The sequence below is a fragment of the Euprymna scolopes genome, chromosome 13, assembly GCF_053919585.1.
Source record: "Euprymna scolopes isolate OS-2025 chromosome 13, ASM5391958v1, whole genome shotgun sequence".
Taxonomy (NCBI): Eukaryota; Metazoa; Mollusca; class Cephalopoda; order Sepiida; family Sepiolidae; genus Euprymna; species Euprymna scolopes.
Genome location: NC_136494.1, coordinates 131,644,271 through 131,668,522, shown reverse-complemented (window position 1 = coordinate 131,668,522; position 24,252 = coordinate 131,644,271). Strand labels below are relative to the sequence as shown.

The window sequence follows — 24,252 nt, the reverse complement described above, 5'->3', positions numbered from 1 at the left end:
AAAATAAATATTTAGTATGCCCACTTTAACAACAAAACAAATCTTTCCTTATATTAAAAGTCGACATTGTATTGGAAAACAAAATAACTCTAGTTTATGATACGTTTGTTTACAGTGCGCACAAATCAATCGATTATTTTCTGGTGTCCTTGACACCTAACTGATCCCTATCTATCTTGTATCATGGCATGTTTATGCTGTAGATGAAATCATGGTTAGTGTTCTCTATAGCCTTCGGTTCATTGTTGGTCCTATTCCTCTGAAGACATCACATGCTTTGAACTTGGCAGAATACATGGGATGGGTTGCCATTTCCTTCCCTGGTGCATCTGACTTGACTATTTGCACTTATCCGTTGTCCTTAGATCATCTACAGAGCGTCAGTTGAATAACATAACTCTTAATACCATAGAATCGTTGATCTGCTAGAGATTCATTCACCTCTGTGGCCATCCAACATCCTGCTGCCAACGTCATCAAAGTTACCTTCCCCTAGATGCATGTCTTAACTAAGACTAGGGGTGCATCTCTCCCAGCGAATTTGAGTGCCTCCAGATAACAACCTGAAGATTTTTTATGATTTGGTGCGGTACATACAGCATCTAGCCTTCCCAAATGGTAACCCATCTGGTACTGGGCCGGCTCATCATTGCTTAACTTCGGTGATCTGACGAGCACTGGTGTGTCAACGTGATTGTGCCATATATCCCAGTTACGAGCAAATAGAATTGACTTGAGAAAAGGTAATTATCTTATAGTTATAGAAATTAGATCTTATCTTATATATTAAGATGAGATTTTTCAATATTAACTGTAAGAAAATAAGCTTTTCTCACGATATTTATGAAAATATATTAACAACGCTGCAGGAGTAAAATATTTTATTGATCATTGAAAAAAGTAGGGCAGACAGACATTATCTGTTTTGTAATTTTAATGAATGAAATTAATTTTCTCAATGGAAATAAATGTTACTATTATTACTGAGACTCAACTTAAATAGTTTTATTATATTTGTTTATAAATAAGAATTTTTATGCAACTTTATAAGTTGATGAATTTCTATTAGTAATTTTTACTTTGTTTTTGTTTATTTGATCCTACATTTTATTTTACTTTGTTTTATCTGAAAAGTCGAAACTAATTGTTCTTCATTTTTTGTTGTTATCTTCGCTGTTCGTCGCTGTTTTTCTCCCTGGTTTTGAAATAATTCAATAGATATATACAGTGTAAATAAGAATTCTCATAAACCATTTGAGAGAAAGATCGTTTTTACACAAAAAAAGACAAATATTTAATCATCATATCGTATGAAGCTAAAGATTCTATTGTTGGTATTGGTTCTCTTGATAATTTCTAGTCAGAATTCTTTCTTGAAAGACATCAGAAACTTACAGGAGGGTATACGGTTGCCAACATTCTAGGTGAAAGTGATTTTTGTGGAATGAAATGAATTCGAACTTGGAACAAACAGGTCGTCAGTATGTCTCATTATCGACTAAACCACCATCACCTACCAGGTATTTAATGAAAATAATTTTTTTTTAAATTTGTCTGCTGATGTCGACAGATAATGACAAATATATCAGCAATTATTTCAAATTTTGAATTTCGCTGATAGGAAGATCATTTCATGGGATTATGAAAATGTTGATATCTTAATTAAAAAGAGTTGAATTAAACAAGATAAGCGTTTCATGTGAGGAATCAATATTATCAACATCACTCATGAGAAATTCACATTTTATAAATTTAAAAACATCAAGTCGTTCAGTTTTCTTATATTTATTGTTTTCGTTTGAATAAAATGGTTCCATAATTGTAATGTGTATTTGATTTGAGTTCCAGAAAAAAACTAAATATACGAGATAGAATGATAGGTGGTTATTACTTTGTACAATCATTTACAAAAGTTTGTACAACTTTACTAAAGATATTTGCCTCCCCTCCTCATTGATGCTAGTTGGTTAATATTAAATACTCTTTTAAGCATAGTTTCATTTTTTTTCAAACCGCTATCAAAATATAAGAAAGCAAGTATATGAAACTAGATGCAATTACTGCATCACATTCACTATTTGTTTTATGGCTTAACAATTTTCTCGTTATTTAATGCTGAATTCAATGACTATAACTCGAAGTCATCAATATTTTTAAGTAAACAGATATCTTTAAAGAGAATAGGAACTGAACCTTGGGTTTACTTTACCAACTTCGTAACTGTTGCTTTCTTTATTTTGTCCGTTAGCCCTCACATTCCATGTGCGATATTTCTGACAAAGGGGGAAGGAATGATGTTTTCTCGGTCAGAATTTATGTATCAAACACTTATCATTGACTCATTTTGACCTTGAAGTAATAATTTTAGCTCCTTAAATCAGGTGGCTTAATGCCTTATCTGGAGCAATTTCCATAAAATCTATATTTATCAACCGCTGGATAGACTTTTCTTTCTCACACAGACACAGATTTTATCTAAAATGTAGATAAGACGACATTCGAATGTAGAGTAAGAGAAGAGATGCTGCTAGTCTTTTTCTATCGGTATTTTCATGGCATAGACATGCTCAACTGAGCTTTAAGCTCGAGTTCTCCTCTGTAAAACCTTCTTAGCAAGAACTTGTCTTGTCACCAACACTGCAAATAACTCTCCTTTTTTTACTCTACGTACCTAAAATCAAGCAGAACTTCCATAAACAGTTTCTTTCTAAGAACTTTTCACTTGTGGAAAACGTTACCATGGAAATGTTTCTCTACAAACTACATGATTGTTTTTAAGCTCAATGTCAACAAGTATGTCAAATTATTTGTGAATTAATCATAGATTTTAATCCTTTGCTGGTACTGTTTCATCTCACCAACCTACATCCTCGAGTGGCCTTGGTAAGTGGTGATCTATTAGCATATATATATATATATATATATATATATATATATATATACACACACACTAGCAGGCTGCCGGAATTACCCAGTCGTAAACTATGCTTAAATATGATATTTTGATTAATGCAGATTTCGTATTTATTATATTGCACCCACTATTTAGTAATGATTAAAAAAACATTTTTTTTAAATGACTTATGACACTGAGAATCAAAACCTAAACGTTTAGCTTACGGTTTACTTTTTCCTTTGACGTTAATGCCTGAGCTATAAAGACATGTTTGCTGCAAGACTAAAAATTAAAACATGAGTCAATAGCTATTATGTTATGCGTACATATTCGTAATGCCGTTGTTCTGCCTTCACCTGGCAAATTCCATTTTTCTAATTTTCACACTTTTGCACAGATTTTCCCTGGCTAAAACCAAAATATAAACTTTCACATCGTATCATGTCTGTAGACCAAAAACTGACTGAGGAGTTTGGTAGGCAATATTTTTTAAACAAATATATATATGCATACATAAATATATAGAAAGAGGTTTGTGTTTACTATAACATTTTTATGCAAATATTATGCAAGTATAAATCCATGTAGAATTTCTGCATGAATATAATTATACGTAATAGTTAACTAAAGATGATCATTCCATCAGAAAACCGAAAAAAACTAATAATTAAGATGGATGCTTAGATGAATATGCTAATTAGCTAGATCTTTTGCAGATGAATGCACTTCCAGGATTAATATATAAGAAAGTTGTATTTTCTTTTTTAAAAAAAAGGGGGGTTTAATATGAATATCATTACGCAAAAAAAAATATGGGAGTGCATATATATATATATATATATATATATATATATATATAATGTTATATACTGGGTGCTATTAAGATGACGTTTATTCTGTATTGTTGTTGTTCATCTTAAGAGAGTCTTAGTGAGAGATTAGAGTCTTAGGCATGTTTATGTTGTAAGAGATGGAGACATTGGTGAGATATAGAGACAGAGTACATATAAAGAGAGAGAGACAGTTCGGTATATATATATAATAGACAGGTACATGTTACTACAAGAGAACCAATTCAACGAGAGGAGATTTATGAATATCTTGATAGATAGACTGAGAGATAGTACGTTTGACATTTATGTTTTGACAATTGTGCATATAATATAAACACGTTACCTTTCTCGTTGCAATGATGAACACAGAAGACGCAGATACACAAAGATGATTCCTTTATTTCATGACCGGTCCATGATTTCGCGTGAGGAATTCAAAGTTTCTTTACATGGTTATTTCTAAAACCCTCCTCGCTTCCAGAGGGTGCCGAGAATCGGTCTCAACCTCTCTGCTCAGACCGATCTAACTCTCTCTAACTAACTTCGAACTCTTTCCTATATTGAGAACTCGTCACGTCATCGCATGGTTAAACATGTGCTCATAAAGCACGTTGCATGACATGCATCACGTTGCCAAACTTGACATGACCCCGAGTTCAGTAACCTATTTTTCAAATAACATTTTTACAAAATATGTTTACAATTTCAATTGACGATTAAATTCCTTAACAGAACAAATTTCATTATTACATTCCTTTTCCATATACAGATATGTAAGCTAAACAATTGCAATTCTTTATTTCAATAACATTTTGTATTTATTTTAACTTATGATTGGAATTTTCAATTCCAAATCTAGCTTCGCAAGTTCGAATCCTTTACTATCCTATTTCATATTTACATTTAACTAATTCCCTATTTTTTTACTTACATAAAAAGGGGCCAACCCTTTATCAGGTAACATCCCTTCCTCTCATTTTTCAAAAAAAAAATGCACGCATTTTTAAATTTTAGTACATTTTTTTTCTCTATATATAACCACTTGGCTAAGAAAGCTCAGACACCATAAAACAAAAACGAAACTTTTTTCTCCTAGTCAGCCTTTTTTCAACTGACTTCATAATTTTATTTTTTAGACCAGACTCTCTATCTGATCTCCCTGGTATATTCCTTTGGGGTGTAGGGTAGTACGTCCTATAACTCACGTCAGCTGCTTCATCCAGCCATCCTTATGCCGTAAACTGAGGTCTCATTTTACCTCTTTACAAAATCGACGACTCTTCGTCCAAATGTGTCCTTGATCCTTTCTTCCGCATGGTTGTTCCATTAATTAGAGCTTTGTTTTCGTTTTGTAACTAACTTATCTTTTTGGGACATTCTTAAAGCTCATTTATCTTTGTGGTTGGCTTCCAAAGTTTAAGATATACCTTCTATCCACTGATTCACTCGGATTTCCTTGCTTGGACCCTTGGAACTTGATGAAGATCTAGAAAATATCAGCCTTAACTAACACCTTTTGCACCACAATACCTATTTGCGCACTAAATTCTATCTAATGGCCCGATTTTTGTGATTTTTCTTTTCTCTCACCAGAGCTCTAGTGCTTATCATCTCCCTACCAACTTACTCTTCTTGGGAAAAATGTTATGGGCATCATAAAAAGAACAAAAACCAATTGTCAAAAAAAAAAATTTCTTTCTTTCGGCTTATCACATCTGAAAACTCTCTAAATACCCGTTTACGTAATTTATTTTGTCCCTTCTCTAAAATTCTAACTGATTTCTAAGCCAACCATTCGTCTTAATTAATCTTATTTTCTCCTAGATCATTTCAATTCTAATGTATATACCGTATAATAACTTTGAATTTCTGTCGCAAAAAAACATAACATTTACATACATTTAAGACATTTTACAATATAAAAACATTTTCAAAAAAAAAAAAAATATCTTACATTATACATTTAAACTATGATTTTCACAAACAGTTGTAAATTTTCTCAAGAAAAGAAAGAAAAAAAATTTCTTTTCTTTTCTGTAACGCAAAGTCCGTTAACACAAAAACAATAAATTGTCCCTTTTTCAAAGACAAACAATTAACCACATTAAAAGCTGGAAAGTTCAAGTATTTCACATTTCTGCATCTTCTTTTTGACCCTAGCGTATTTTTGTTTTCGAACGAAACACGGTCTTAAGTACACAATACTTTTGAAATTTTTTGATTGACATATGTAAACATTCCCAGCAAGATATTTTTGATACAAATTTTTATGAATGACATACTGACTTACTTTTTTTTCTCTCTGTGTTCGTGTGAGTTCATATTTTCAAAACAATTTATTAACCGAATTCAACAATTGTCAACACAAATTTTTTCGTCTCGTGTAGTATATCTGAACATAACAATCTCTTTATTTTTTCTGCTTAAACTTTCTGCATGTGTGTGTATATTTAAACAATCTTTAAATGAATGAAATGCATGGTGAAAAAAAAAAAATTTCCATTCATTACGTATGTTTTCTATTTGCGGCATATCAGCCTTTTTTCTAATTTTCTTGTATACTTTTTTCTATTGTGTGTATGTGTGTTCATTTTTTTTCTTTAATACTGCGTATGTGTGAGTACTTCTCTTTTTTCCTTCTTAATGATTGTTTTATTTCGTTTTGCATTTTTTTCCTTTGTTTTTTCTTTTTCTTTTTCGCATTGTGTGATCATCTAGTTGTAATGAACCCTTTTTTTCGTTATCTCTCTCTCTTTATATATTTTTTTTCGAACCACCAGGTTCGATTTTTTTTTTTTTTTTGTCATACTCTTCGATTTTTTTTCACACTCACAAATATAATTTCTATTTTTTTCTGCAATAAATGCTTGAAAAATATATTTTGAAAAATATTAAATTTAATATTAATAAAAAAAAGGTTAATTTTACAGTTCTGTATTTGGTAAAGGAGACTTTATTCTAGAAAATGTTGAGCACTATAAAAATATATCTACTCTAATTTTTCTTGTTATCTGTCAGCAGTATTATAAGTCGCAAAATCTGCAGTGCAATTATTGCTGTATCATTAATGTCTTTGAAACTTTTCAAGCAAAGAATCTGTTTGCCAAGTTCGAATGTGAGATCACATGTTGGGGTTGCCATGGAGAGTCATATAAAATGTCGGTTCGGCCATTTAGAGTCAACAGCGGAACATAAATGGTGCATTATATGTTTGAAGCTGATGTCGTGTTGCTACGCTTTGAACTGCTGGAAAATGAAGCAGTAAAAACGAAAAAACAAAGAAATGGAAGCGATCGTTATTTCTGCTTTCTTACGTGTTCAATGTTGAACCTTTCTTGCTGGGTCAACTTTACTTTCTGTTCTGTTAGAAAACTGCCGAAAACAAACAAGAAAAATAGTATTCTTCTACTGGAAGAATATGCTGAACATTTGAGAAGGTGCAAGTAATTACCAGCCATATGCGTTGTAAGAAAACGCATAAATTTTTTTGGTTGCATCAAGTGAATCGAGTTTGTTGTAAAAACAGAAATCACTGACGTAATTCATATATATCTTGAACTGCTGACTTCTGATAAATATGAATAAAAGAAAGTCTTGTTCAATATATTCGTTGCAATCTATATTTGCAACCAAAAATATGTATACAAATAGTTCTTTAAGTATACATATATATGCTAGATAATGTAACACAGAATAGTTTTTAAGATTAATATTTTAATCATATTATTTGAATTCATCAGACTACTGTTCTCATCTGGAGTGTGATTTTCACAACGTCTTAGTCGATGTAACCTCTGACCTTCTTAAGGTGTGTCTTGTCGAACTCGGAAATGTTTCTATTGAACTCTGGAATTCCGTCCAAATTCCCGAGTTCGACAGAAACATTCCAGAGTTCGGCAAGATACACCTGATGAAGGTCGGAGGTTACATCGACTGAAACATTGTGAAAATGACACTCAAAATGAGAACAGTAGTTCAATGAATCTAAATAATATGAATAACCAATCCTCATCTCAAAAATTCAGAAATTGAATATTTTAATATTACTTTTATATTTATTGTTATTTATCGATTAAAATATATACTAACAGGGATACTCGACGTTGCCCGGGTTTGAATGAGGATTAACAAATGTTCCACACCATACTTTATTGAAATTGGTGAAATTGACTATTTTTCAACCAAATCGACCTATTTGGCCGTGGAAGGAAGCTTCACATGTCTCCTTGCAGTGACTTAGTGCACAATACGTTGTAGTCTACATTGCACTGTAGAGAACATACTGATGATTTTATAAAATTAGCTTTATATAATAGTTTGAATTAAACCTTAACATTCAAGTATCATGGTTCAATCATGTTCAAAACAGGAACATTAATTTCGAACGTGCCCCTGTCTTATCAAAGAACCTACTATTAATTTTATATACTGAATCCTTTTGCAAGTGAAGTGATAAAACTTCTCAAATGCACTTGTAATGTTAGGCGTTATAAAGGTGTTAAGTTTGTTTAAAATAAGACTCTTCCTTGTTTAATCAGATTTTATTGATTATTGGTTTCCAATACTTATCTAAGAACACTCGCAGACATATAAAGTACATTTGTGCGAAATCTTTTAAAAAATCCGATCCAGCTGTTTCGGAGTCCATAGGGAATGAACAAAGTCATTCACACACACACACACACACAAGCGTGCGCGCACACACACAAAGTGCTTTTTATATATATATAGTAGCAGGGAGACCTGACGTTACCTGGCATTGAATAGTGATGAACAAATGTTTCACACTCCCATATTTTTATTACTTTCAAAATCAGTGAAATCGCCCATTTTTTAATCAAATTGATTGATTGCCTGCTCTGGTTGGGGACACATCGCGGTGCACCAGGAGGAAGCTTCACAAACCTCTACGCAGTAAGTTAATCCACAATGCATTATGGTCTACATTGAATTGTAGAAAACCTACTGTTGATTTTATAACTTAATGGCTTGAATTAAAGTTTAAAATGCAAAAGTCAAGTATCATGCTTCAATTGTGCTCTAAACAGAAACATTCATTTCAAACTCACCCCTGTCATATCAAAGAACCCAACATTGATTTTATATGCCTGACTTTACTGCTTGCTCGATGATAATGGATTGAATTTAAGTTTAAACTGAAACAATTAAGTATCATGGTGCAAGTCTGCTTTAAACAGATACATATATTTTGAATGCATCCCTGTTATCTCAAAGAACTTACTGTTGATTTTATATGTTGGGCCTTTCGGCTTGTGTGGTAATAAAACTTCTCAAATTCACTTGTGATATTATGCTGTGTAAGCCACTAACTTTAGTTAAAACTACCTGCTCTTTCTTACATCAGATTATTTGATTATTGATTATCAATACTTATTGAAGACATATCAATAAAAAAAACTATCTAAGAACACTACTAGGCACATAAAATACCTTCATGCGAAATTTCATAAAAATCGGTCTTTTCTAGTCCATAAGGAACAAACTCACGCACACAGGCAATGTTCCTTTTATATAATACTAGACTAGACTAGATAGATAGAGACATGTAATAAACGACATTAATAAATATGCAAATAATCTTTTAGCAAACAAATCCATCAAAATGGTAAAAGCTTTAGACGGTTAAGCGAGTCAATTAATATGAGAAGTGATGATTTCGAATTTGAATTAAAAAAAAATTACTAATTCATCAGATCTATAAGGGTACAGAAAAGAAAAAAAAACTGTTTAGGGTATGATATTTTCAAACAAAATGCTTCTCATCAGAATAAGAGAAAGAGCTAGGATTATAAATCTAAAGAAAACCTGGTTTAACGACACCAGCTTCGAAATTAGAAAGAATATATGTATACAGAAGCAGGAAGGAGAAAGTATACTGCTGTGTACATATATCCTTTCTCATTTCGAAGTTGATGTCTTTAATCCCGTTTTCTCTAGATTTACAATTCTTACTATTTCTCCTCTTCTGATGAGAAGCATTTACCTTAAAAATGCCATAACTTAAACAGGTTCTTTTTTTCTGTCTTCCTTAAAAAATCTGATAAATTAATAAAGTTTTCTATTCAACTTTAAACTTTCATCCCTCACTTCTTATATATCATATTATCATTTTATTATATTTATTGACTAATGAAATAGTAATTGAATTATGTCTACATTTTATTATTGGAGGAGATCTTTTTGTACTGGAGAAACAGATGTACTGTTTTAAATCTCCAAAACAGCAACATTATAAACAACTGATGATTCTCGTTCACTATTTTTAAATCTAAGTTAAGGTTTATTTTATATTGTTCACTATTATAATGTGTAATCTCCTTTTTCTAATTGTGAATTTTTCAGCGATGAGTCGATTTATGTGAGTGCTAAGTCTATAATCTGTCGAATTTAGTATCCCTAGAAATTTAAACTGCATTTTGTTTCTATGAATCCTCAAACATTCATATATATATATATATATATATATATATATATATATATATATATAATCAGGTACAGAAAGCGGGGATCAGATTCTGCCAGGGCTAGTTCATCACTTTCGCTCTCTCCTGTTATGGATTAGGTATTAAGAAACTTTCAAGACTATGTTGTGGAATAAACCTACCATGATTAAAATCCAAAATAACATCAGTTTTTATTTGCTTATCCCGGCATTATTTTCAGTCATTTTGTATTTCTCCTTGCCACAGGACAAAAACAATATCAGTTCAGGCACCATTAAAAATCGCTGCAAATCATTTCTTCGTTTGCATATTTTAAAACTAAACATTAGTCAGAAGTGATTTTTCCAGGGCATTAATCGTCAAGCTTAAATATCGGCTAACATGATATTGTAATCAAACTCAAACACATACGGAATTTGATGAACATTATCATTATTATTTTATTTTATTATTATTATTATTATTATTATTATTTTTAAAAAATTTGGGGGGGGCGAATTAGTCCACTAGGCAAAGTATTCCTCGTTATATATAATAATCAATAGAGGATTGATTCTATAATAATACATGAATTACAATATCATGTTTAAGTGTATTGTACGATTGGGCAACATATATATTTTATATATATGAAAAGATAAAGATATAAGGATTAAAGTTACATAAGAAGTTTATTATATTATCATGTCAATAAGGTTTGAAGATGATTACAATGAGTCAAAGAGAAATGGTAAGGGAACCTCTTTAGGCCATGGAATTTCAAAGCTAAGTGCTTCTTATCAGAAGAGGGGGAAAATAAGCATTATATAAAAATATGGGCAAAACAAGTAACACCAATTTTCAATACATTTTATATTAGAAATATACTACTTAATATCTCAACCGACTATCTACCTTGAGCGATATTTCCTCTGGATTATTGCTTCACTTTCAAGAGATTGTTGGCATGATTCAGCATATTTTATATGTGAGCAGAACATAGAAACACCGTCTTCCCTTAAACACCTCCTTCACCAATAACCCGCAACTGTTCTACATACTCGTAATTTTTTTTTTTTTCAAATTAATTGCAGATTTTAATCAAGATTCCAGAACAAATTTACATCTACAACTTTTACTCGGATAACTTATTGAAAGAACAGACCTCCTTCAGCAATATTGCGCGTTTCATTGAATTGAATTACTAAATGCTATTCACTTGTTAGAGTACCCCTTTTTTCTTCTTTTCCTTTAGATTAAGCATCCAGTAACTGAGTTGGTATAATCGGAGCTTGTATGCTTATTCTTTTTTTTTTTTTTTTTTTTTTAGGAAGTGATTTTTTATTTTCGATTTATTTTTGATGTTTTTATTTTTTCTTATTTATTTTTTTCTTATTTTATTTTTATTCCCTGTTCTTTTATTTTTCTATTTTTTATTCACTATTTTCATTCCTTATTTTTCCTTAGCTATCCCCTACATTTGTTCTCTTATTAAATATTTTTTCTATCAACTCTCGTCCTTCTTAGTACCCCTCTTGTTTTGGAAAATTTTCTAATGCTCTCACCTCCCTCTCCTTTCATTGTATCCCCCCTATTTTTTCCATATCTAATCTAAAATGTATTTAAAATCGGTGTTATCTATTTTGGCCATACTTTTATATAATGTTGATTTTTTTCCTCCTCTTCTGATGAAAAGGATTTAGCTTTAAAATACTATGGCCTAAAGAGGTCCCCTCCTATTTCTCTTTCACTCCTTGTAATAATCTTCAGTCTTATTGACAAGATAATGTAATAAAGTTTATGCAGATTTCGTATTTATTATCATAGAGCCAATTCTCTATTGTTTATTATATTGTGCCCAATATCTAATGGTGATTTCAAGTTGTAAAAAGAAATATAACTTGAGCGCCATCAGCTAGAATCAAGACCAAACCATTTAGCTATCAGATAACTACTGTATTTAAACATTTATTAGCTGCGACATTGAATCCAATGATTCTTTACGGTAAAATCGTGCAGGCATCTTATCTAGATTTAAATGTGATATATATATATATATATATATATATATATGATTAAAATCGGATAATGAAATCCAGCGATATGATAAAAACGGAGGTGGAATGACCTAAAACCTCTGTGACGTTTCGCTCATTTAGTGCAGGCTTTTTCAAGAGTAAAAGTGAGCATTTTACATTTTTACTCTTGAAAAAGCCTGCATTAAACAGGCAAAACGTTGTCGAGGTTTTAGGAGTTATTAAGGAGTTTTTATCATGTGTGTGTGTGTGTGTGTGTGAGCTCACCGCTTATCTCTGCATTATTTCCAGACGTCGTAGACTTTTCCTTGCTACTGGACTCGAACAGTACCGATTCAGGAGAGGTGTGGTTGGAGATTGCAAAACCCTTGTCTCACAATTACACGCTCAGCTGCCCTTACAAGGGGATATCCCTTGTCTTCCGAAACTGAACTGAGACATACAGAAGCAATACTTGACTCGTATATAAATGACAAAAATTAGCAAATTAGGAGCTACTGGATTACTATACTTGGTAATTGATCAAGTGTGGTGCAAGACTTTCACATTTCAAAATAATCATAAATAATCACCAGATTCTATATTTTGTAACCGATTGATAAGGGTCCATTTAAATATATCACTTCTGAATGGGAAAGAAAAAGGACTAACATTTTTATTTTAAAAATTCCATTAAAATATGTTTCTATAACGGTTAGAAAATTTGAGACAAGATTTCTGAACTAAACTATGAGTTGAAATTTTCTGTAATTGATGTTTTTTATTATCTCTAATCTATTTATTTATAAAAGTTAGAACGTATGTGGGGACACATCTCAACCTATATACTCTACGAATTTTTGATCTACAGACTTGAAGTTTGGCATAAAGGACATGTGGAAAACTTTTTAATTGGTTTTCATCTGGAAAAAAGGCTGTAAAGGAGTTAAAATTGAAAAATTGGTACGTGAGGGGGATCAGATTTTTATCTGTTGGTCAACTATTTCATGAATGCACATGCATGCATCGTTCACGTGCTATATTACTTATGTTAAGAATGAGTAGGTTTGAAAACACTTTTTAAAGATCGTGTCAAACTGGTCAAATAGTTATCCTACTTAACTATTTAGGTTTTGGTCTTGATCTTAGCTCTAGTATTTTTTTTACTTACCAGAGGTGAACTGTTTAGAAAAAACATATAACTCACATGCCCGTATCTCAGTTATTTCTATGTTTTTGGGGGTTTTTTTTTTTACTTCATTTTTTTAAAGGAATTTCACATTACGTTTAATACCTACGGTATTTCTATTTATAATAAATAAAACTTCTGCATTATTTTAAACATAATATTTATACATATTTTAAGACCAGGCAACGCTGTACGGCCTGCTAGTATCTAATAAAAGAAACCTACGTAAACATTGTATTGTAAAATGTAATTTCAAGTTCACCTGAACAGATTAAAGTGCATGCAAGGAAAAACAAAACAAATTCGATTCACTTTTTATGGAGAAGGTATATACTGGTTGATATTTCAATATATATTTATATAGACATATATAAAAATATTTTATGTATACGTGTATGTGTATATGACAAGCGCACACATAGTGAAACAAAGGCATTTATTTGACAAGATACATTGTTTTTAGTTGTCAGCATAACATTCTTTCTTGCTAATGTTTTTCCATTATTTTCAGAGATCAAACATAATACAATGAAGTTATCCGGCTATAATTCAGCTGACAATTGCGTTTAACTGATAGCTTTTTGATTCATCATTATATGCAGAATTATTTGGCCAGTCATTCAATGCTTTTTCATTTATTTTTACATAAAAGATAAGAATTGTTTGTACGGATATTTTTCAAATAAGTAAACATGAATGCATATCAAAATACAAAACTCTATACACATATATATATATATACTGTGTGTGCCAGAATTATATGCAAATCGATATTTTTGTTCTAACTCCGATAGTTTTTAATAAAAATTAGCATGTTATATGGCATGTTATATGACAACACTAACACATGCGCAGATCTAAAATTCTAAGCTAACCTGCACAATAGTAAGCATGCAAACTTTATACACAAGAAGAGAGGCAAAGGTGCTTTGAGTCAAGCTGAGAAATCTAAAATTGTCCAAAGGATTCAAAATAAGATATCTACCTTAGAAATAACCAAAGAATTAGACCGGGATCATCATACAATTAAAAAATTTGTTACTAACCCTGAACTTTGCAATGAACATTCTGACAAAGGGAAAATTAATAAAAAAGCGTCTGTGTTGCATTGAGTCATGAGTAGGATTAAGACACAAGTTCAGCATAACTTGATTGAAACTAGCAAAAAAACTTTTTTAAAAACACTGGCGTTCCTGATGTGCTAAAATATACTCGATGCCATATCCTGAAGATGGTTGCTAAATGTGGAAAGCCAGAGGTTCGCCCTCTATTAATTGATATCTACAAGAAAAAGAGGATGGAATGTGCAAGAAATTACACGAAGGTAAATTTTCAAAAACCTTTGATGGACCTGATGGGTGGAGGAGAGGATGGTACTGTAAAGAGTCCTGGTGTTCACTGCGAGCGGTTAAACTATGCATGTTCTCTTTGCTTGGCGGCAGAAATGTCTATCTTACATAGTGCCACACGAATTCATACTATCATAGATAAACGGGTGTTAACTACCCCAGAATAAAATCCAAGACACAAGTAGATTAACTAAGGTGGAAAGTGAGACAAGCACTCGAGAATTCAAATCCTCCAGAACCGAACCTCTCAAAGGAAGAATTATTGCCCATCAAGTCACTGCGCAGTGACAAATTCATAATAATACAGTGTTAATGGATAGAGCAGAATATTCCAAAAAATTAACAGATCTGATAGAATCTGGTGGCTACTGTAAAGTGAAGAGGAATCCGACTTTGAAAACAGAAAAGAAGTTGTCAGAGATCCTCAATAAAAACAATGACCTAATACTTGCAAAATACAGACAGCTAGTACAACACCTATATGGTCTTCCTAAGATTCATAAGGATGGTCTTCTATTAAGGTCCATTGTCAGCACTCGAGGCTCTGCATGCCATTTATTGAACCGATTTCTGGTAGATATAATCACCCCAATCACAGGCAAATCTCCATCGTATGTCAAAAATTCAGCTTTGTGAAAATAATCGACAACTCTCATTCAATCCAACCAGATGGTGAGTCTAGATGCAGTGAGTCTCTTCATGAAAGTACCCACTGATAAGACTCTGACAGTGATACAGGACAAGCTGACTTCTGATGCCTCACTGAAAGATCGCACTTGCATCACAATTGACAATAAAATGGAGATGTTGACCTTCTCTGTAGAAACTAGATACTTCATGATGGGATCTGATATATATCGGCAGAAATGAATATCAAGAGGTGATGAACAGTTTAAGAAAAACCCTCCACCGAAACAACTATCAAGAGAGTATGACATCAGCTTCAGGTAATCTGGACCAGACAAAGGACACCACTCGGAAACTCATTACAGTTTCTATACCATACATGAAAAGTATGTTGAAAAAACTTTTTAAAAAAAGAATATGCAATGCATATGACATCAGAAAAGTATTCAGATGCGATTCAACTCTTGGGAAAAAGCTTGTGCAAGTCAAACCTCCTACAGAAAAACTGTGTATATGAGATTCCATGTAAATGTTGAAAACTATATAAAGGTGAGACATGTTCGACACTAAAAGTATGGTTGAAAAGCCATAATACATAGAGAGATTGAAAAATCGGCTATGGCTGACCATATATGGAAGGAAAAGGGAAATCATCTACTATTATGGGACAAAGTAAAAATTATAGACAGAGAAGAGTGGCGGAGAGTAAGACGACTCTAAGAAGCAGTACATTTGCTGGAAGACAATTACTAAGTAGACTTAGATATGGGAACTATTAATTATAAATAGCAGATAATATACAGTAATAAGTAAACAATACTGTATGTACATTAATATATATAGCAATAATAATTATTAATAAATAGTGATATTTACTACAAGAGAAAAAAATAAGTTTAAGGCTCACAAAATCGTATTAAAACTGTCTGCAAGGACCCGTGGCGCAGTGGTTAGAGTACTTGGAAAATCAATTGTAAAAGTGACCTTCTACTGAAGGTTGAAGGTTCAGTTCTCAGTGTGGACGACCGGAAAAAATACAATTGCGAATTAGTTAGGATCACTATTCAGTCATGGAACAAGAGCATACTAACTCCACGAAGTAAATAAAGGGTTCCGTTTGAAATTTTGTCCAAATTCCCAAGTTCAACAGAACATTCCTGAGTTCGACTAAATACACCTGAAGAAGGTCGGAGGTTGCATCGACCGAAATGTTGTGAAAATCACACTCAAGATGAGAACAGTAGTCTGATGAATCCAAATAATATGAAATAGCAAATATTTGTATATGAACAACTGACAATAATTAGATTTGAAACAATGTATTAAATTTAAAAAGTGAAGTTGCCAAAAATTGCAGACAGACGACCCACAGTAAAATATGATTAATTAAAATAAATTGGCAAAATTATTCTTTACTATTCATCTCTCTCTATATTAATAAAGTAGCCACAGGAATTTTCGTCTCGACAAAAATATTGTAGGTTTGCAGCAACAGATGCCACATACAAATTCAATACAGCTAGGCTATTAGCCATTATCTGATGTATTTTTTGAACACCATTTCAGACACATGCAGTCATAATAAAATATTGCATTACATCCTACAAGCAACACTATCACAAGCATAACCTCATTAGAGGAAGGAGTTTTATTTTTCTCTCTAAATATTTAGTCCTACCACTGCTATCAGTAGCCACCAGGAGGAATTTTACATGTTACATAGATTGTGTGATTGCACCGACCATAACTGGCTGATACATACATAGATCTAACATAATCTTTCCAATTTCCGATTCATAAATAATAAAGCCTCTCTCGCCAAAGTCCATCAATTCTGATTGGCTGAGCTCTGATTATTTTCATATTTTGGAATCCAGTTCTTCACTTTATAAATGAACGGTTACTAACATTAAAATATGGCGTCATTAAAGAGACATTATTTCACCTGGCATCAAGTTCATTTAATGCATAGGTCATTGCAGTCATGTAAAATCTAAAAATACAAGAGAGAATATCATTAAATGAACCTTCAATAACTAGATTACTTGCTTTCTTTTACAAAGTTAAAAACAACAACAAAATACTAACACAGCCTTTGCGATTGAGTTTTTAACCATTGAACACACTTCCGTTTCCTGTATTTGTATTTTTACTCACGTTTACATACTGTCTTTCGCAAATTTCAAAATATTCTGTTTTTACAGCCACTGCAGCCCTTTCCTATTGATTTTTCCTTTTTTGTCAACAATTTTGTTTTGTTTGCTTGTGTGTGTGCACGCATGTGAGCATACAATGCAACTTCTCTAATACTGGCTTTCTAGTTGTTGGACTTCTGTTCCCTTCAATTCTATGGGGTCCACTCTCCAGTAACCTTTGAACTTTAAAAAGAAACATATATCCAATATCTCTCTTTCCCCCTTTCTCTAACACACATACACACACACACAATTTCTCGAATATTTACTTTTATAATGACAATAAATTAAATAACGATGGATAATTATATAAATCACGTCACTTTTGTAGTGTTTGTGTGCGTATGATATACAACTCGCTCTAATAATGACTTTCTAGCTGTCAGATTGCTGTTCTCTTCACTTCTATGGGGTCTTCACTCCCAGTAACCTTTGAACTTGAAAAAAAAACACGTATTTCCAATATCTCTCTCTCTCTCTCTCTCTCTCTCTCTCTCTCTCTCTCTCTCTCTCACACACACACACATTCTTAACATGTGGAGGGAGGCTTTAACTATTTTGTACTTTTACCTAACAATTTAAAAAACAAAAGACCCTATATAATTGACTTTAACTTGTAAACTCTATTTAAAAGAAATAGTATGGTTCGTACTACAGAAATACTCTGTGTGTGTGTGTGTGTGTGTGTGTGTGTGTGTGTGTGTGTGTGTGTATGTTTTATCAACAGGCAGCTGCTTCGCCATATCACGGTTCTTCAATGTGGCTAGAGGTGGCAAAGTGCATTGTATTACATGTACATATGTTATGGGAACTTATGCAGAAGACGGACCATGATATTTTTTTTAGATAGGATTTTCTGATTAAATTCAATTCTTATGGCATGAGTTGTTTAATAAATTGTTAGGTAAAAGTACAGATTAGTTACAAAACATCTTCATGAGAAGTATGAGTATCTACATATGTTTGTGTATGTGGTTTCTAAATAATAACATTATTTCAGTACGATCCGTCTGCATACAATTGAATGCATTCTTAGGATAATATTTACCATATTACTCTATTCCTTCAGTTTAAAATAAACACTTTATTTTGTTTACTTTTATGGCACCAGGCAACGCCGGGTAGCCCTGCTACTAGATTGTATAAAGACTTTTGCACTAAAAATAGAAAAAAAGAAGCTGTTATATTAAATAATTAATTGAAATATATGTGCGCACATACATTACTGAACTATGCATTAATAATTTCTCCCAGGTCCACTCTGACCTGGAATGGTAGTACCTTTTAGGGTCCCTACTATGAGTTAAATAGAAATCGACTTGAAAAACAAATGTATTCTATTAAAAAACTCTTCTTTAAAATCACTGAATTCGGCATTAAATAACCTGAAAAGGGTTGATATGTCATAAAACAAAAACAACCAACCAATAATTGTTTGTCACAATTTAAAAAACAAAAGATACTGTGCATGTGGCACTGTGGCATGTTGTCTTCAACGAATATTTTTTTGAATAAAATGATGAAGCACAAAGATTAATTACATATCTTTATGGTGGTTCATGGATAATGATTAGAGACTGACGACCTGAGTGTGTCAAGTTTGAATCTAATCAGTTTCACACAGAGATGTTAGCACGTGTTCACTCCTACAAAAATGCCACCAACAGAATCAGGGTGGCTAAATGGTTAACTACACGGACTGATAACCTGGATGTTTCAAGTTCGAATCCCGTTCGTTCCACACAAACACCTTCATTTAGGAATATTAGCAACCTTCATGTGGTCCCTCCCATATATACCTGATATCGTTCTAAAAAGAATTCCAACTAGAAAATATCAGGGAAACGAATGCTAAAGATAATCATCTGAATCATATGAAAGGATGCTCAACAACAAAAACAAGAGAATCAAGCTGATCAACAAAGCTGAACCCTGCTGATCTACACAAGCTTATTTTTACTTATGGAAATTAAAAGATGAAGCAAATATAAACATTGCTAGCATTCATACAGAAAGTAATCTTTTTGCACGATTCATCAACGTATCATCATCATGCTTACAAATATGGTACAAATTCCATGAATCGCATTTTCTGCATGAAAAATATTTCTTTAAAATCTGATTTTTCATCAATGTTCTTTACATTTTTATAGGAACCGCTATTCTTAGATTTGCTGGGAACATGTCATTCAGAGTTTGTGAAGCCTGCCGTTTTAAGAATGGATCATCTGAAGAGCTTTGGAATAAGAAGTAAACAAGGATTTGGTGCTTTGCCTCCGGATGTAAGTAAAACATGTTTCATCAACAAAAAATACAAATTTATTAAATTGTGCTTTTATAAAATTTATGATTACCAGTTGGAGTTGGACTTTTTTTGTTATCTAGAAATAACAACAAAGATGTGTATTTAAATCTATTAAAGTTATATGGTATAATTGTTTTACAAAATTATTTTTTCATTCCTAATTAGAGTTAAGACTATGTATATATAGGTATATACACATTAGTAGTATTTTCTGTATCTACATAAAATTTTATGTATCTATTTTCAGTATTTACTTTGACAGTGCTTGATAGGTAAGTAGAGCTAGGTATTAAGTTTGAAAATATATATGGCAATTAAGCTATTCATAATTAGTCTGAAGAATTTTCAAGAGGATGAAATGCAGTGAATTTTGTGTAGCTCAATTGTGATATATATTTACAAAACTCTCTCTCTCCATATATATATATATATATATATATATATATATATATATATACAGAAAGTTATATTCCAGTTACCACAAAAAAATTAGTTCACAATCATATTTTTTTTTAAATATAAGTGAATGTTTATATTTACTTTTTCGATTAGCATTTTACACACGTTTCGTTGTACACACACAAGATAAATTTGACAATTTTGGAAACAAAGGAAAGGAACGCCATATCTTGCCTAACAATTGATATATTTTCAAAGTTCAATAGCAGAGAATTTTTTGCTTGAAGAAGATGCCTTGAACCTCTACCACAACCTACAGCCATATTTCTATCTAGGCATCATGGTCTTCACAGCACACTTTGTAAGGCGCCTGAGCACACGTTTCATTGCAGCTATCAGCTTGTCATTGGTGTTGTAGGCAGTACAGTTAGTCTTTCTCAACTGGGTCTCACCTATAATAGTCCATGGGGTTGCAATCAAGTAAGTTAGGAGGCCAGAGGTTTGGTACGTTGAACTCATCGAAGTTTTGGACAACACATTCTAAGTTTTCATAGTGATATGACATGGAGATGAGTCCTTCTGCCACACTTCTTGCAGCTACCTTCTCTACTAAGTGCTTGACAGAAGTGGACAGCAACTCAATAGGCCCATCTGAATTGAAACTCTCTTTTCATAATGTGAGATGGCATGAAGTAGCACTTGTTGAAAACGCTCAAAGATCATTATTTGAGAGAACTTGTTCATCTTGCAGACTGAAATATCTTGGTCATGCACTCTGCCACCCTCTGGGTAAGCCCATATGTAAGGCTGCTGAACCACTACTTGGATAGCACGAGTACTAGGGTAGCCAAATCAAGACATGGCTCTACACACCATCAAGGCAGACGTTGAATTTGTCTCTGGTCCATGTGTCTACGGACTCTGCTGTTGAAATCATAACTGGCTCTCCATCAACACAGTTTTGGCAGCTGATCGTCCAACATGGTCAGCTCAATGAAATGAACTCGCTTGGTGAATCCAGCTCAACCCACCCTGGGTGAACACTACTGCAAGTACAAAAGCAAGCAAGCCACTTGGTACATGTATTGAGAAGAGCCAGAGCATTCTTAGCTCAATTAGAAATTTGAATTTGAGAAGTGTCTTGGCTTCCATAAACTCATTCTCTTGAGTTTTGATGGTGAGCAGGTGGACCTTGTATGAGGAGTAGTGAACATCCTCCGTCATCATTTTCTTCAGAGTTGCTGCTTTAGTATCTATCACTATCACCGAAATTCATATTACCTTGACCAGATCTTTCCGCGCCTTTTTTGCATCTCGATAAACTTAATTGTTAGTTACTTGCAAGCAACAACAGTTTATAGTGCAGATTCAGCTTCCCCAAATAAGGAAATAGAAGGAACTCTAGATGAGTATGAAAATAAATTGACTTGTACCCGTTGACATTCCCGGGTTTAATGCTTCATTTTGTGGACATGTAACCATATAAACCATTCCAGCTTTATCTTAGGTTTACATTTTGGTTGCAATTCTTCAGTTCTTATGTTTTCTCATAAAAAGGACATTTTGAAAGATTCACAAACTATGGAAACAATATTTTAATTCTTAAAACTTGTATACAACACAACTGGGAATTCTTAAATCTTTTTTGGATAATCATTAAAATGAAATCATATTTTTGCATTGTTTTTAAAGTTTTCATTTCTTAAAATCTAAAATTCTTAGTTGGAGTTACACTAAAAAAATGAATAAAAGTAAATTCAGCATTTTCAGCAAAAAGTGCCATTCAATGGCCAAACTACGGATACATTTTCCCAAAGATTGAAGGTGTTTTTGTTCAAAGACAGATGAACATGCAACTTTTAATTAAGCAACTAAGAAATATTCTTAATTGGCAGAATAATTAAAATTTTGGCTGATATTCAGGAATAGAATTTGAAAATGAAAATAAAAGTTTTCCATTGAAGAGAACAAGGCTAATTATATTGTCATAAATACTTTTTAATTGCTTTTATAAAAAAATATGAAAAATCTGTATTATCTTCTCAGTGAATGACAATTTCATCTCTAAATAAAATTCATGTATTTTGTTAGAGTTAGAATAAAGTTTTGTTTTTAAATGTTCAATAGAATTGTAATGAAGCAATGAATGTCACGTCGTCTGCTTTTTTTTTTTTTTTACAAAACACATCGCCATTAAGACATAGGGTGCTGCTATAAATTATGAGTAATTTGCTCCTTGCTTAAGTGAATGTGACTAATAGATAATGCACCTGCTCAGATATGACAATACTCCATCCCTGAGCGAATGACTTTTTAGAGAATTTTTTAATATCTACATTTCTGTCATAGTTTAACTGCAAGTAAAAGGGAGAGAGCATCATCATATCATGAATTTGAAGATTCTATTGTTGGCATCGGTTTCCCTGATACTTTTCTAGTCAGAATTCTTTCAAGAAAAACATGAGGTACTTACAGGTGGGGTCACATAAAACTTGCCAACATTCCCAAGTCAAAGTGATTTCTGTAAAACGAACTGGATTCGAACTTGGAACCCAAATCGTTAGTCTGTGTCAATAACCACTTGACCACTGTTTAACTTCCATGCAGCTTCCTGAGTTCGACAGAAAAATTTCAGAGTTCAACAAGATACATCTGGTTAAAGGTTACATCGATCGAAATGTTGTGAAAATAACTCAAGATGAGAATTGTAGTCCAAAGAATCCAAACAATCAATCCTCATCTCAAGAATTTAGAAAGATAATTCTTCCTAATTGAAATTCTGATGAAATGTTTCTAAACAGTTTGTTTTTTTGTTGCATTATAGACTGTCGAAAAATTAAGTTGTGGGACAATTTTTTATTAAATTTACAAAAAAACTGAACCCACGAAGCGTTTTATTGTATCATTTTTGTCATTTAAAATGAAAGCATAATTTAGGGGGTTACTTTATTGTATGAATTTAATGAAGATTGATTATCCATTTCCGGGCGGAAAACAAGCAAACATCATTTTTTACTTGAATTTAAAAAAAAAAAGGATTATCCCCAGAAAAGAACATTTTTCTTGCTCTATTAATTTAATTTGAATTCTGAAACAAAGGGATGCAGCAAACCAGTTTTTGTATAATTCTCAGAATGGCTATGCACTTGCCGAGAAATTGATTTGGTCTTTCTCATCAAATCTTTCTGGGAATTCATGTATTAGATCCATTACTTCTCATTAAATCTGTTTTCTCTATCGCTTTAAACACTTTCTCACACATGGGCTTTTCTATATCTCTACAAATCTACTATCAGACCATACATGGAGTACTGTTTTCATATTTGGGCTGGTGAATCATTGTCCCATTTATGGATTCTTGATAAGGTGCACAGAAACGTATCTGTAATTTTATTGGTCCCACTATTTTTCTTCTTTGTCATATCTCTTTTTCTCTGATGTGATGTTGTTAGTCTGTCTTTTTTATAAATACTATTATGATATGTGTTCTCTAGAACTGTTTGATCTATTCCCTGCTTCCTTTGTTCCAGCTCGTTTGACTCCTTGGTCTAGTGGTCTCCATCAATTCGCTGTTTGGATACGTCATTGTCACAAACTTTTTATTGCGGTAACTTTGTTTCAAAAACTGAAGGCTTGTGGAACTCTTTCTGCTGATTGTTTTCCTCCTACATCTATCTTTGATTTTTTAAAGACTAAGGCCAATAGGAATCTCCTATCTTTGGAATGATCATCTTTCTTTCATGTTAACTCCTTACATCAAGTAGCTTCATGCTTTGTCTGGATCGATTTCCATAAAAGAAACATTAAAGAATGAGAACTTTAAATTCTCAAAGGAATGCTTTTCCATTTCTTAAAAAGGCAACTCTTATGTCGATACTAAAGTACGTAAACCGTAAATCTTTAGCTTCCATAATGTTGCCCCTAATTATAACGATATCCTTATTTAATTGGATTTGTTTTCATAACAATCAACCTATCCTACTTTGTTTGTAAACCGCAAA

The 24,252-nt window shown here is 32.4% G+C and overlaps 1 protein-coding gene across 1 annotated transcript in view; it reads left to right on the top strand.

The window, feature by feature from the left end:
• LOC145292193 (cilia- and flagella-associated protein 65-like) overlaps nt 1–24,252 on the top strand; it is a 2,765,874-nt gene that overhangs the window by 637,296 nt on the left and 2,104,326 nt on the right. Inside the window, exon 12 of the mRNA XM_080138498.1 lies at nt 19,701–19,829. Coding sequence (XP_079994624.1) covers nt 19,701–19,829 — 129 coding nt within the window. The remainder of the gene's footprint in view (nt 1–19,700; nt 19,830–24,252) is intronic.